This window comes from Budorcas taxicolor, chromosome 13, assembly GCF_023091745.1.
Source record: "Budorcas taxicolor isolate Tak-1 chromosome 13, Takin1.1, whole genome shotgun sequence".
In the NCBI taxonomy this organism is placed as follows: Eukaryota; Metazoa; Chordata; class Mammalia; order Artiodactyla; family Bovidae; genus Budorcas; species Budorcas taxicolor.
Window position 1 is genome coordinate 59974214 of NC_068922.1, and position 13092 is coordinate 59987305.

General features: G+C 53.0%; 1 protein-coding gene across 1 annotated transcript in view; it reads left to right on the forward strand.

Annotated features, from left to right (window-relative positions):
- The first annotated feature begins 1164 nt into the window (after positions 1-1164).
- ANGPT4 (angiopoietin 4) overlaps positions 1165-13092 on the forward strand; it is a 47214-nt gene continuing 35286 nt past the window's right edge. Inside the window, exon 1 of the mRNA XM_052650924.1 lies at positions 1165-1604. Within this exon, the coding sequence (XP_052506884.1) occupies positions 1296-1604 (309 nt within the window). The 5' untranslated portion in view covers positions 1165-1295. The remainder of the gene's footprint in view (positions 1605-13092) is intronic.

Sequence of the window (13092 nt, forward strand, 5' to 3'; positions counted from 1 at the left end):
ACCTTGCACTGCTTTGACTTATAATTTTCACACCCTGTGAAGTGGATAGTTTTAATACTATTTCTCAGTTCACCAAGAGGAAACAGAAGCACAGAAAGGTTAAGTGACTTGCCCAAACTCACATAGCTGATGAGTGGTGGAGGCTGGATTTGAATCAGTAAACAGGTAAACAAGTAAGTCAAAAATTCCTCTGTCCCCATGCTGAGAACTCATATACATTCCTCATGCACGAGATGAGGTTTCCGCCTCAGGGTATGGAGGTTGAGAGAGGTGAAGCTGCCCGCACGAGGTCTCAGGGTCAGTGGTTGGGGAATAGGATTTAGAGCCCACAGCGCCTTAGCAGCAGCAGCCTCTAACTTGGGGGTTGGTCAAGACACTGCTGTACCTCAGGCTCTCCTCCCCGAAATCTACTTGCCCATTCCAGCCAAAGGCAGCTCCAGCACTATCTGCCTCAAGACAAGAGCATGCTCTCATTACTATCACAGCACCGGAGCCCCTCCAGGCCCCAAGGGAGAAGAGGATGGGAGCCTGGCTGGGGCGCCCACTTCCCTGGCCTTGCAAGGATTTTCTCTGTCTCTAGAAACAGATTGAACTGGCTGCCTCCTCTCCAGCCTCACCCTTCTGCCCCCCTCCCCGTTGCTCTGTCTAAGGTCACTCTGCTGTGTTCCAAGGCTAACACGAAATCAGAAGGGGTAGGTGGAGGGGGAGAAGGAGAAGGCACTGGGGGCTGAAATTTGAGATCTCAGCCTTGCGAGGAGAGGTTGGAGAGAGAGAAACATGGAAAGACAGAGACAGAAGGAGAGAATTCAGTTGCCTTTGGTTTTCCGAAGCGGGCAGCTTGCGGGTTTGGGGTATGTGTGTGCGTGTGTGTGTGAGTGTGTGTGTGTCTTGTTTTCTTTCCTCCCCTCTGGCAGGGGGGCCAGGCCTCCACTGGATCATAAAAGGACTCAGAGGCGAGGCAGGCAGAGCAAGCCAGTGGAGGGACATAGCAGCAGTGTGTGGACACGCGCGAGGAGGCAGGAAGGGAAAGAGGGAAGAGCAGAGGTGAGGGCGTGTCTGGGGGCGGGAGCGTGAGGCGGTGGGAGGAAGCGGAGCAGCTGTGGTATTTGGAACAATTATAAATAGCCGCCTGGACAGAGCTTGGCCAAACAGGGCTTTGCAGCTGCGGCGTCTGTGCAGGCAAGCCTGGCCACTGTTGGCCAGTGGCGGGTGCAAACAGGGCACGGAGATAGGTGGTGGACAGGCCCAGCCCCAGGGCTCTGACTCAACACCCCTCACCATCACCACATCTCTGGATGCCCTCCCCACCAGCCATGCTGCTGGGTGGCCTCCTTCTCATTGTGGCCTCTACAACCGTGGCCCAGCGGAGGGGGCAGGAGGCCACCGGGCGCCGCCGGGCCCACCGAGTCCAGCACGGCCAATGCAGCTACACCTTCGTGCTGCCAGAGCCTGAGCCCTGCCCACCCGAGCCTGAGGCCTTCGGGGCCTCTAACAGTCTCCAGAGGGACTCCCCGGCGGCCGCACTGAACCTAGGAGACTGGCCGAGCCAGCGGATGCGACAGCTGGAAAAAATGCTGGAGAACAACACGCAGTGGCTGCAGAAGGTAAGGGCTGGGTCTGCAGCGGGGTGAGGGCAGCGAACAGCACGTGGAGCATCTACCCCAGAGCCCTGCCCTGGACACAGATGGCCAGGCTAATAGGGCCCTTGTCTCTGAATTGTACGTATTGGAATGATGAGGCCCAGAGAGAGGCAGAGATGAGTCTGAGGCCACACAACAAGACTGGGAGAAGACAGAACTAGAAACTAACTCCCCAACTGCCACTCATTCATCCAGTGTGGACCAGTCCCATCCTAGGAGCAGCAAATACAACAGTAAGCAGAAGAGTACATTCCCTTCTGGACCAGTATAGGAACGAGACAATAAAGGGATGAACAATATGTACTCTGTCGGAGGTAAAGCGAAGTGAGAAAGAAAAAGGCAAGGAGTGACCAGAGGTGGCGATTTGAAGTCAGATAATCAGAGAGGATTTCTCAGAGGAGGTGACATTTGAGACCAGAGAATGAGCGAAGTGATGGAGCAACCTGGGAAGGTTTCTAGGGGGAGGCTATTTCCAGCCAAGGGACCAGCAAGTGCAGAGGCTGTGTGGTGGGAATGTAGTTGGGGTACCTGGGGAACAGCAGCATGGCTGGAGCAGAGGAGGGCAATAGAGGGTTGAGGGACAAAATCAAGAGGTGAGGGGAGGGCAGACCATGTTGGGCCTTGAGGGCCACCGGAAGGACTTTGGCTCTTCCTCTGAGTTTCACAGGAGCCATTGCAGGGTTTTGAGCAGGTGAGACACACCTGAGTTAGTTTTAACAGAATAGGGACTATAAGGGACAGATTTAATGCTGGGAGCCCAAGGAAGAGACCAGGCAAGAAGTGATGGAGGCGTGACCCGCTACAGGACAGCAGGAGGGGGTGTGGCCAGTCAGATTCTGGTACATTCTGAAGGGGAAGTTAATGGGCTCTGCTGATGAACTGGATATGGGGTGGCAGAGACGAGGGGGCTGAGGGCCCCACTGTCATTTTGGCCCAATGCTAGGGCCACTCTAGGATCCCCTGTCCTCATTCTTTCAGCAGATATTCTGAGCGTCTACTGTGTGCCAGGCTCTAGGCAAGAAACCGAGGTGAACAAAGCAGGTTCAGCCCTGGGTGGGGTGAGGAAAGCATCCCATGATGTCCAAGATGGGGAGCAGTCCCTCTTTATCGCATGGTTCAAATTGTTCAAATTGTTTGCCTGGTCAGCAAACAATGTGTCGCTCCCCCGGTACATGCATTTTTATTTAGTATTTGTGCACCTTATTAATATAATATTTACTAGGTATGACACAAATGAAAACTTTAAGAAGATAACATGAAATCACGTAAATTAGAGTTCTGGTGGCTTCCTCCTGTTTTCTAAAGGATGGCCTTCTGCATACCCTGGGTTGATCATCTCCCAGGTAGAGAGTTACACTTATCTAACCAAGCTGATTTGTGCACATACTCAAATACATACTTAAACTCCTGTTGCATTCCTGCCCTGACCATCTATCCCCTCAGCCTCCTATTCACCATCTTCTCATAGTCGCTGCCTACTTGCCCCTCTTACCTTGCAACACTTACAGCTGCCACCATCCCATGCTTAGGTCCCCCCTCAAGGGAGCTTTTGGCCTCATACACTGGATCCCAGAGGGCTCCATGCTGCCTTGAAATCTGTGCGTCTTCAGGCAGCTGTTTCCAGTCCTGTAAGGGTCATGCCAAGCCTCGTCTCCTCCTCAGCCTCCATTTTCACTTTGTGCCCATCCTCTCACCAGACCATGGATCTCCTACTTCAAAGAGACGTGGGGCCTACCTATGCACCCATGCACCCACCAGTCCCCAGGGCCTTTCTCTGGCTCAGAGGAAGGGTTCCTCCATGGGCCAGAGTCACTCTTTCACACCTGTGGCTCGCATGCCCTGCAATCCCTGAACCTCCTCAAACCAACCATGCCTCTTGTGTCTCTAACAACTCCTCCCTTTAGGCTGTTCCTTCCCCTCAGGCTTTAATTGCATTTCCCATGTTAAAGAAAGAAAGAGGAAGCGGAGAAGGAGGAGGAGAGAGAACAAGACCCTTCTCCAGCCCACACCTTCTGACTCTGGCCTGGCTCTCAGAAGTCTGCACGCTCTGCCTCCACTTCCTCCTTCATCCCATCCTTTCCCGAAGCAGCCTCCCACTCCCCATTTCCTAATCCAGAGGCCACGGCTCAGCCTTCATCTCCCTTGACCTCTTGGCAAATTTAGTGCCACTAACCAATATCATCCTTCCAGAAACGGTCTCCATCAGCCAGTCCTCATCTACCACTCTGACTGCTGTCCCTACCTCCATCCTGGACCAGCCACCTCCAGCTCCTACTTGGATGGTCATCACAACGGCTGTCCCAGGCTCCATTTCTACCCAGACCCCAATAGTCCATTCTGTATTCAGCAGACAGAGGGGTCCTGTTAAAACCTAAGCTAGGTTAGTTTCTCCTCAAAACCCTCCTGGGGCTCCCATTCTCTTTAGTTATTCTCTTATTGAGCGAAAATCCTTGCTAGCTGCAACACCCCTCACCCAGAAATGTATGGGGCCCACTCCTGAAGCACCTCAGGTCTGCTACTTAAACGTCACCTCCTCGGAAAGGCCCTTCCTGTCCACCACATTTAAAATAGCCACCCTCCTTATGGTCTATTTACCCAGCTTTGGTTTTCTCCCTTAGCACCTACTACCACCTTTTCTTAAAAACATTTCTTTTGGTCTGTGAGCTTCAAGAAGGCCAAGTCTGTTTTGTTTGCTACTGGGTTCTCAGGGCCTAGAACAGTGCCTGGCACATAGTAGGCACTCAATACATGTCTGTTGAATGGATGGATGCACAATGATCCTCCCATCTCTCAGGCCACTCCTGCCCCTCCCCTCCTCCTGAAATGTTGCTGTTTCCCAGGGCAGAGTCTCTGTTTGTTGTTTCCTCTCACACTTTGTGGCACAACCCCCAGGGCTGCCCTCTCAGCTCTCCCGCAGCACCATCTCCCCCCACCCCCATGATGACACCAAACCAACGTCTGAGGGGCTCCCGACCTCCCCTCTGAGGGCTCACAGTTTCTCAACTCCAAAGCTGCCTGAAACTGAGATCTTCCCTCCCCAACCCCCACCTATTCTGCTGAAGGTAGTACCACCCAGCCAGCAGGTGGTCTGTGGCCCTGGGGTGTCCTTAAGCCCACCCCACTCCCAGGCAGCAGGTCCTATCCATCCTGTCCCCTCAGCTTCTCAGCTCATCCTCCTGTCTTCCTCCCTGCCCTGGCTCTTGTCACCTCTCTCCTGGACCCTGCTCTCACCTTGCACCTGCTTTCTCTACCCCAAGCCTCACCCTCTCATCCATCTTCAACTCCCCTGGGTGCCTGGTGCTTGGATAACATTGGTTGAGCCAGATGATGGATTTAAACCAGTGAGTTTCAGGTTAGGAGGTCACCTAGCTCACCTCTTCATCTGGCAGTGGACTGTCCTCTCCAGATATCTGTCCACATAGCCTGATAATCCTGGGCAGGGCTCACCATGGAGCACTGTGGGGCTAAAGAGTTCCCATGTGGGAATCAGGTGGATCTGAGTTTACATCCCAGCCCCAGAACTTACTTGCCACGTGGCTGTGGATGAGCAAGGCTCAGTTTTCCCTTCCTCAAAGTGGAGACAAAAACAGTATGGTAGAGGGTTGGCTGCGAGGATCACGGAGACCGCTCACTCACCCCTCTCGGCTGCATGGGTAACTCACCTGGGCAAGGATACAGTAGCTCAACTGGCTATTACTTAATTCAGCATCATCTCTATAGGAGCCCTGCACCGCGGTCCTGGTCAAGTCAATCCAAGGGTGGCAGGTAACTTGGGGCAGGGAGTGTCACTTGTCCATGCTGGTGTTCTCTGCAGTTCCCAGTCTTACCCAATCTCTATTGCGGTCCAAGCAAAGGTTTATCCTGCCATCTCCTGAGTATCCTTGGGTTGAGTGTTCCCTTCAGGCCCTTTGGTCTTTGGGTTACTGCCAGGTCACCCTGTACCAGTAGAGCCTGCCCCAAGGTCAGACCCCAACAGCAATCACTTTTCTCTGGGTCCCATCACCTCTTTAGGCAGCAGCACAGCCTGGAAGGTGAGGGCCCCAACTCTGGAGCCCAACTTTTTGAATTCGAGACTCATTCTGCCCTTTTCTGACTGTGTAACCTATGGCAAGTTGCTTCACCTCTCTGAATCTCCGTTTCCTCACCGATAAAATACAGTGACAACATTACCTACCTCTAAGAAGGTTTAATGAGATAACGCATATGAAGTCCTTGGCCCAACGCCTGTCATACAGTAAATTCTCAATCAGTGTCGGCTGTTTCCATGAGGAACTCTCCCCAGAAAGAAACACAAATCCTGAAATTCTTGAGTCCTTCCTTCCCCAAATAAGACACGGGGCCCCTGGCTCAGGGGTACAAGGCACCTGGACAGTCATCTCTCTCCCTCCAGTCAGGCATACTTGCTACCTTCTATAACCATGGCCTTCCTCTGGCTCTTCTCTCATGCATTCTCTTGGTCTGGGCTTATCTCAGAGTCTTTGAAACTTGAGGGCCTCTTTTTGGCTTCTGCTACAATCTCTCAGAAGAGAAAAAAAAAAAAAAATGAGTTTTAAAATAGTCTCATCACCATTGCCATTGGGAATGACTGGGGAAGACTGGCCTCCCAGACCGAGCTCTCAGCAAGTTTCATTCAGCTGGGAAGTTGCAGAGAAGAGCCTCCCTCCCTCATGCCCCCAGCCCCTCTCCCTGTTCCCAGTCCAGTGTACAGATGAGCAAACTGAGAGGCCAGAGAGGGGAAGGAACTTGCCAGAATGGCACAGCAGGGAGACCCAAAGTCCACTTCTCCAAAGTCTGGGTTCTTCCTACAACTCTGGAGGGTGTGAAGGAGGTGGGGGAGGCCAGATCTGAGACAATGGGATGCTCCCTTCCAGAATCCCAAATTCCCTATTACCCACTGTCTTCCTCCAGATATTCCGCCTGTGCTCAAGGTGCATGGGGGTGCCCCATCCCTGCTCCCTCTCTCCTCCCTCACTCCCCTCCACACACCCCTCCTCTTCCCTTCTTCCCACTGGTCTCCTTTTCCTCCCCCTCCCCCTCCTCCTGGAAGCCTCTGTCCCAGTGACTCATGTCTGGAGCCATCAGTTCGGTGGGCTGCACATCAGCTCTTGGCTCTGCTCCACTCCTTCATCTGGGTGAAGAACTGAAGCAGGAATGTTGAGGGGAATGGGGGGTGGGGGGGCGGAGCCAGCTGGAGAGCAGGCATCCCTTGCTTGGCTGTGCATTCCAGTGGTTAGTGCCTGGCTCCTGAGTCCACCACAGACTCAGGAATACTTGCTGTGTGTCTGAGACAAGAGAGTGAAAGCACCTACTCCTGACATTTGATGTGGGTGTAAGAGAGGCAGAGCCCAGAAAGCATCCGCCCAGAGCAGGTGCTTAATAAAGACCCACTCTTGTCCTGTCATCCCCCAGTGCCCCGGGCCTCTCAATCAGGAAGTGCCAGTCTTAGCCCTGGTCGCATGAGAAGCGTGAGGAAACACAAGTCTCCAGGCTCCTGTCCCACCTTCAGCATCTGAGGGCAGCAGAGCTTCCGCTGGGTCTCCAGGGTCCCAGGAGCGGGGCAGACTCTGAGCCCCAAACCTGGGTGCCCACTACTTTCTCGTCTGTACCAAGAACAGCTAGCCCTCGCTTCCTGTCTTCCTGTGCATCTCTGCCTCTCTCTATCTCTGTGTCTCTCTGTCTCTTGTCCTGTGGCTCTCACGGTGGCTTGACTCACCTTCTCTGAGTCTGCGGGTATCTGTCGCTCTCATTCTCTCTCCCGTCTGGCTGGCGTCTCCCTAGCTTTCTCCCTGCCTCACACTCTGGCTCTCCCTGGTCCGCCCACTCCTATGCCATCCATCTCTCCTGCCTTTACCTCCCAGAGTGTCTGCATGCTCCATCCACACTGGAGGACTTACCGGCACTATGGCCAGCACCCCACTCCCAGTGAGGCTCAGCTGGGGCCTCCTTCTCTTCCCCTTCTGTGCCCAAAGCCAAGCAGGGAAGGGTCAAGGGCTGGACAGGAGCCCCCCAGCCTCTGCTGTTCTCTCCAGGACCCTGACGTCAAACCTCAGAATAACTCAGCCCCTCGGCGCAGTGGTCGTAAGGCCTTGCCTGGCTGGATGTGGGTCAGAAGAGCATCCAGCGGGAGCACAGCGTGGGGTCCTGGCCCAGCCCAAGATCCTCCCAAACTGGCCAGGACTCCCAACTGCCCTGGCCTCCCCAGACTGCCCGTAAATTCTTGGCATTTTCGGCCTTTGGTTATCCAAACAAGAAATGGATCTCGGTTGCCGAACAAAATGTCTTGGGGTTTGATTTCCTAACCTCGCTGCTGGCTCCTCTAGACAGTTCGGGGCTGGGGAAGGGGGTGGGGAGAACAGCCTCTGCTTCTTGGAAGAATGCTTCTCCCTTTTCCAAGAAAGGAGCCTAGAAACAGCTGGCACAGATGCCCTGGGCCTAGGGATGACCACGGAGCAGCGGCAGTGTGGCCCCTCATGCGGGATTCCCCAGAGGAATTGGCCGGCCCTATACTCCTGGCTCTCTCCTCCCGGTCCCCAGAGCTCAGTCTGGGCTGGAAGATACACAAATCCTCTCTCCCCTTTGCTCTTTGAAGGGGAAATGTGAGAAAACAGGCCCCAGGTCTGCCCTTAAGCCTGCACCTCTGCCTAGACTCTGGCCTCTGAGTGTTTGCTTAGCCCTGGAGTTGGCTCTGAAATGCCTGGAATGGAGCCTGAATCGGGGGCCATGTCCCAGGGGGCTCGCCGACCAGCTGTGGGCCCTGGGGAAGCCACCTGCCTCAAGTAGTACCTCTGCAAAGTGGAATTTAAAATACTGCCTCCCAGCGAGAGGGTAGGATAAAGAAACAGACCAGGAGCTATGGCTGGCATTTATGAAGCCCTTCCTGTGTGCCAGACACTGTCCTTTGTGCCTTGGGACAATGATTGCATTGAATTCTCACAATGAGTCTATAAAGGAAGATTGCTTGCCCATTCACAGATGAAAAAACTGAGGCACCAAGAGGTGAGGTGACTTGCCCAAGGTCCCATGACCAGGAAAGGTGGGTCACATTCACACTTAGACTGTCTAATGCCAGAAACCACACTCTCAGCACTTAGACCAGTTCCTAGCTAATCGACAAGACCCATCCATTGTGTCCTGGTCCCTGGGTACCCAGCTGGGCCCTGGGGAGCAGAGGCCCCTGGCCGCCAGAGGGGAAACTCACAGGGGCTAGGTGTTCCCCTTCGCCCAGGAGGCCCTCGGCCAAGGAGAACTTCTGCCAGAGAAGATTCACATAGCACCTCAGTCTTCAAGGACAGCCCTTGAGAACTGAGTGGACTCCAAACCTCCATCTAGGCTTCCTCACTGTTACAACCTCCCTCCTTGTACTAGGGTAAATCCGACAGAAACCAAGTGTGAGTCTTGGGGTCCCACTGACTCAATCTGAATCCCATCTCCGCTGCTGCTGTGTGTTCTCACTTTGCCAGTTTGTGCCTCAATTTTCTTGTCTGTGAAACAGGGACAATAGTAGAAGCCACTTTGCAGGTTGTCATGGAGATTAAATGAATTAATATACATGCAGGGCTGAAGACAATGTCTGAAAGAGCCCAGGAAAGCCAGCTGTTGTAAACACACTGGGGGAACTTCCCCGGCAGTCCAGCAGTTAAGACTACCTTTCAGCTAAGATCCCACATGCCTTGCTGCCAAAACACCAGGACATAAAACAGAAACTATATTGCAACAAATTCAATAAAGACTTTAAAAATGGTCCACATTTTTCTTTAATCTTTAAAAAAAAGAAAAGAAGGAAGAAAGAAAGGAAAACATACTGAGGATGCTCAGCCCAGGAAAAGAATCCATCTTGGGATCAGCATAGGAATGCCAGCTTTTCTGCATCCTGCCTGTTGATCTTGGGAAAGTCCCATTTTCTTTTCCCTGGGCCTCGGTTTCCTCTTCTTCAAAGTGGTGGGGCATGAAGCCAAGCACCTCAGGTGCGGACAAAATGAAGTAAAGCACGTAGAGACCTGGTGGGGTAGGCAGGCAGGTGAGATGACTGGGGCTTGAGGCTGAAAGCAAAACTACGTCCCTTGGACAGAGAAACAGAGCCTCAGCAGCTCAGGATGGCGGAGACTTGTGGCCCTTCGCTCCTGACTCCCGTCCAGCACTTGGTCTGGTAAATGAGCCTGAAGGAAGGAAGGTGATTCCCAGGCAGCTGAGGGGAACCCCCACAGGAAAGCTCTGCAAAAACTGTAAGTGGGCCCTCAGGCAAAGAGATGAGCTGGAGAGAGGCTGCAGCTGAGAGGCTGGGGCCTCTTCCTCCAGAGTCATGCTGACCTGGGGTCCAATCCCAGCTCTACCTCTTGCCAACAGCCCTAGTTGTTTTCCTCAGCTTTTGACTAATTTTCAGAGTGCAAAAACTGAGAAATATGGAATAGTGTGAAGATGAAGACACAGAGGGAAAAAAAAAATCGTCGTCACTATCCCCTGGTTATTTCCTTGCTGCTCATTCTGTGCATTTTAAATGGTTACTGAAATGTTTCAGATGGATGAAAAGGTAGAGAGAAAGATCAGATGAAATTTCTTCTCCCTAAAACCCAGCTTAAGCAACAAAATTTTACCAATCCCTTTAAGCCCCTGCCCCGCCCCTGCCTCCCTCCCCCACCAGAGATAGCTACTGTGAATTCTATGTTGCTAACCCCTTATTCCAGGTCCCTCCCACATCCTGTAGAGTGGTCACACTGTCCATCTTTCTACAATTTGCCTTTGTTCGCCCAACCTTGTGTCTGTGAGATTTATAGCTCTGCAAATATGGGAAAAGCCTGAGTCTCAGTTTTTCCCTCTGTGAACTGGGGACGTGGTAAGCACATGCCTGAGTTTGCTGTGAGGCCCAAATAACCAGTGCCTGCTGAGGCCTGGGAGCATGTCTGGCACCACATCTGCTTGTAGGGAAATCGAAAATTCTGCTATGGCTTCTTCCGTCTTCTGGAGCCACTGCATTGTTGTAGCGACTCCACACACTGGACTGTCTCTGTGCCAGGCACTAGTATACGTGTTTTACAAGCATGACTCATTAAACCTCATGACATCCTGAAAGGTGAGGATTGTTACGATCCCCACTTACAGTAGGGAAACTGAGGCCCAGAGAGTTTATACATCTGGGAGGTGAGGGAGATGGGCTTGAACCCAGGTAAGCTGGTTCCAGACTTCACACTCTTAATCACTATCACAGACGGCCTCTCCCTGCTGCCCATTTTACAGATGGGTACACTCCCCTGGGCGGGGGGAGTGACTTGACTACATTCACCCCAGGGTCAATGTCAGGGACAACTTTGCTTCTTCTCCCTAGTGGTGAGAGGACACACAGCACGTTAGGAAACTCATGAAAAAGCCATGTGTCCTTATGCTAGGAAACTCTGGAATTGTGTGCACACACATGTGTGCACAGTTCTGAACTTAATTTGCCAGGTGGAGTGTTCATTCCTCCACGTGCTTAATCACCCCCTCCATTGATGTTAGGGCTTCCCTGGTGGCTCAGACAGTAAAGAATCCGTGTTCAGTGTGGGAGACCTGGGATCTCTAACCCTTGGTTGGGAAGATCCCCTGGAGGAGGGCATGGCAACCCCACTCCAGTATTCTTGCCTGGAGTATCCCATAGACAGAGGAGCCTGACGGGCTACAGTGCATGGGGTCACAAACAGTCAGACACGACTGAGCGACTAAGCAGCAGCAGCCATTGATGTTTACCGTGAGCTTACATGCTACTCACTGTGCAGATGATGAAAATTCAACAGTGAGCAAGGAAGACTTGGTCTTTCGCCTCCAGGAGCAGCGGCAAAGACACTAACCTGGTAATTTCTTATGTGTACTGATCAATCCCGATATTAACACATGCTGTGAAGAAGGGGCTCACCTGTTCTAGGAGTAAATAATAAGGGGCCCAACCTCGATGGAGGAATGGCTCCAGGAAGAAGAACAGAGCTGAGATCTAAAGAGTGGATTAGGAGTTCTTAGGCAAGGAAAAGACGGGGAAAACATTTCAAGCACAGGGACCAGCAACTGCAAAGGCCCTGAGATAGAACAGAGCAAAGGGATTTCGAGGAAGTGAAAAATGCTCACAGTGGCTGGAATGCAGAGAGTTAGGAGAATGTGGCCCAGATGAGACCAGCCTCCCCAGATCTTACCCTGCTCTTGCGGCTCTGGGGTGCTGGAAACTGACGTGGCCACTTTTCTGTCCCGCCCCCAGTGATGGGCAGTGGCTGTGGACATCTGGACCTGCTCCTCTCCTCCCTGCCTGACCTTGGTCCTATCCCTGTCACCCTGTCTTCAGGGTCAGCCTCGCCCACCAGTGACGGGTGAGCAGAAAGAGCTTAGCCATTGGATTCAGTTCCTTACTTACCAGCTGTGGGTAACGCTTGGCCTCTCTGGGTCTTGGATTAAACTCATTTTTCAAGTGGGGAGCAATTGCTCTTTCCCTCCAGCCTGCAGAGGAGGAAGACCAGACAAAGGCAGAGTTACCCACCAGAGTTCCTCAGACAGGAAAGCCTGGTGCTACCTGGGGGAGATACTCCAGCAAGGCTTCCCTGCATCTAGAGGGCACTTGACTCCCTTCCCCCAGGGGGAGCTGGGGCGGTGGAGGAGGGGAAGTGCTGTCACTTGGTCACTTCAGCCACGCCAGCTTTGAAGTGTAGCCTAAGAGAATCATTCCCAGAGAGCCTGGACTTGCCCCTGGTGAGCTGTTTGTCTTTAAACAAGTTGCTTAACCTCTCTGTGCCTCATCTGTAAAATAGGTTGATAGGATCACCTACCACAGAGGGTGGCAACAGGGATTTAACACACATAGTGGCTAGAACAGTGTCCAGCACATAATAAGCACTAAGTAGACATTTGCCAAGCAAAATGGACACACCATCCCACTCCAGGTAAGGGCTGATGCCCAAGTGGCGGGGAGGTGAGCAACAGCAGGAAACATCACCCTGTTGTTTAAACTCCCAGCTCCTACACTTGGGAGAGTAAGAAGGACTCATCTGCTGGGCCTCACTGTTGACAGTCCTCCCAAGATCAAGGTTTGGACACAGACAACCATAAAGGGACAGCTGAGGCCAAGGCCCTGGCTGCCCTGCCCCAGCTAACGAGAAGCACTCACATCCAGGCTGGCCCACGCCAGCCCCTCTGCGAGGAGAAATCAGCCCCATTTACTGATGAGGCCACTGAGGCTCAGAGAAGCTCGGTCACTGGTCCAGAAAGCACACAGCAAAGCAGTGATGGAACCAGCGCCTGACTCTCAGTGCCGTGTGCCAGGCCCGCTAGACTCAACGCTGCAGCTGGAAGCTGGGCGGAGCCAGGCCTGTGCCGGGAATCGGGAATTGCAACTTAAGCTAAGAGCTGAAAAGCGCATCCCTCCTCTACAGGCTGTTGGTGCAAGACATTCTCCAGCCCTGGCTCCCTGCCCACTCACTCCGCTGAGCCCTGACCCAGAAGG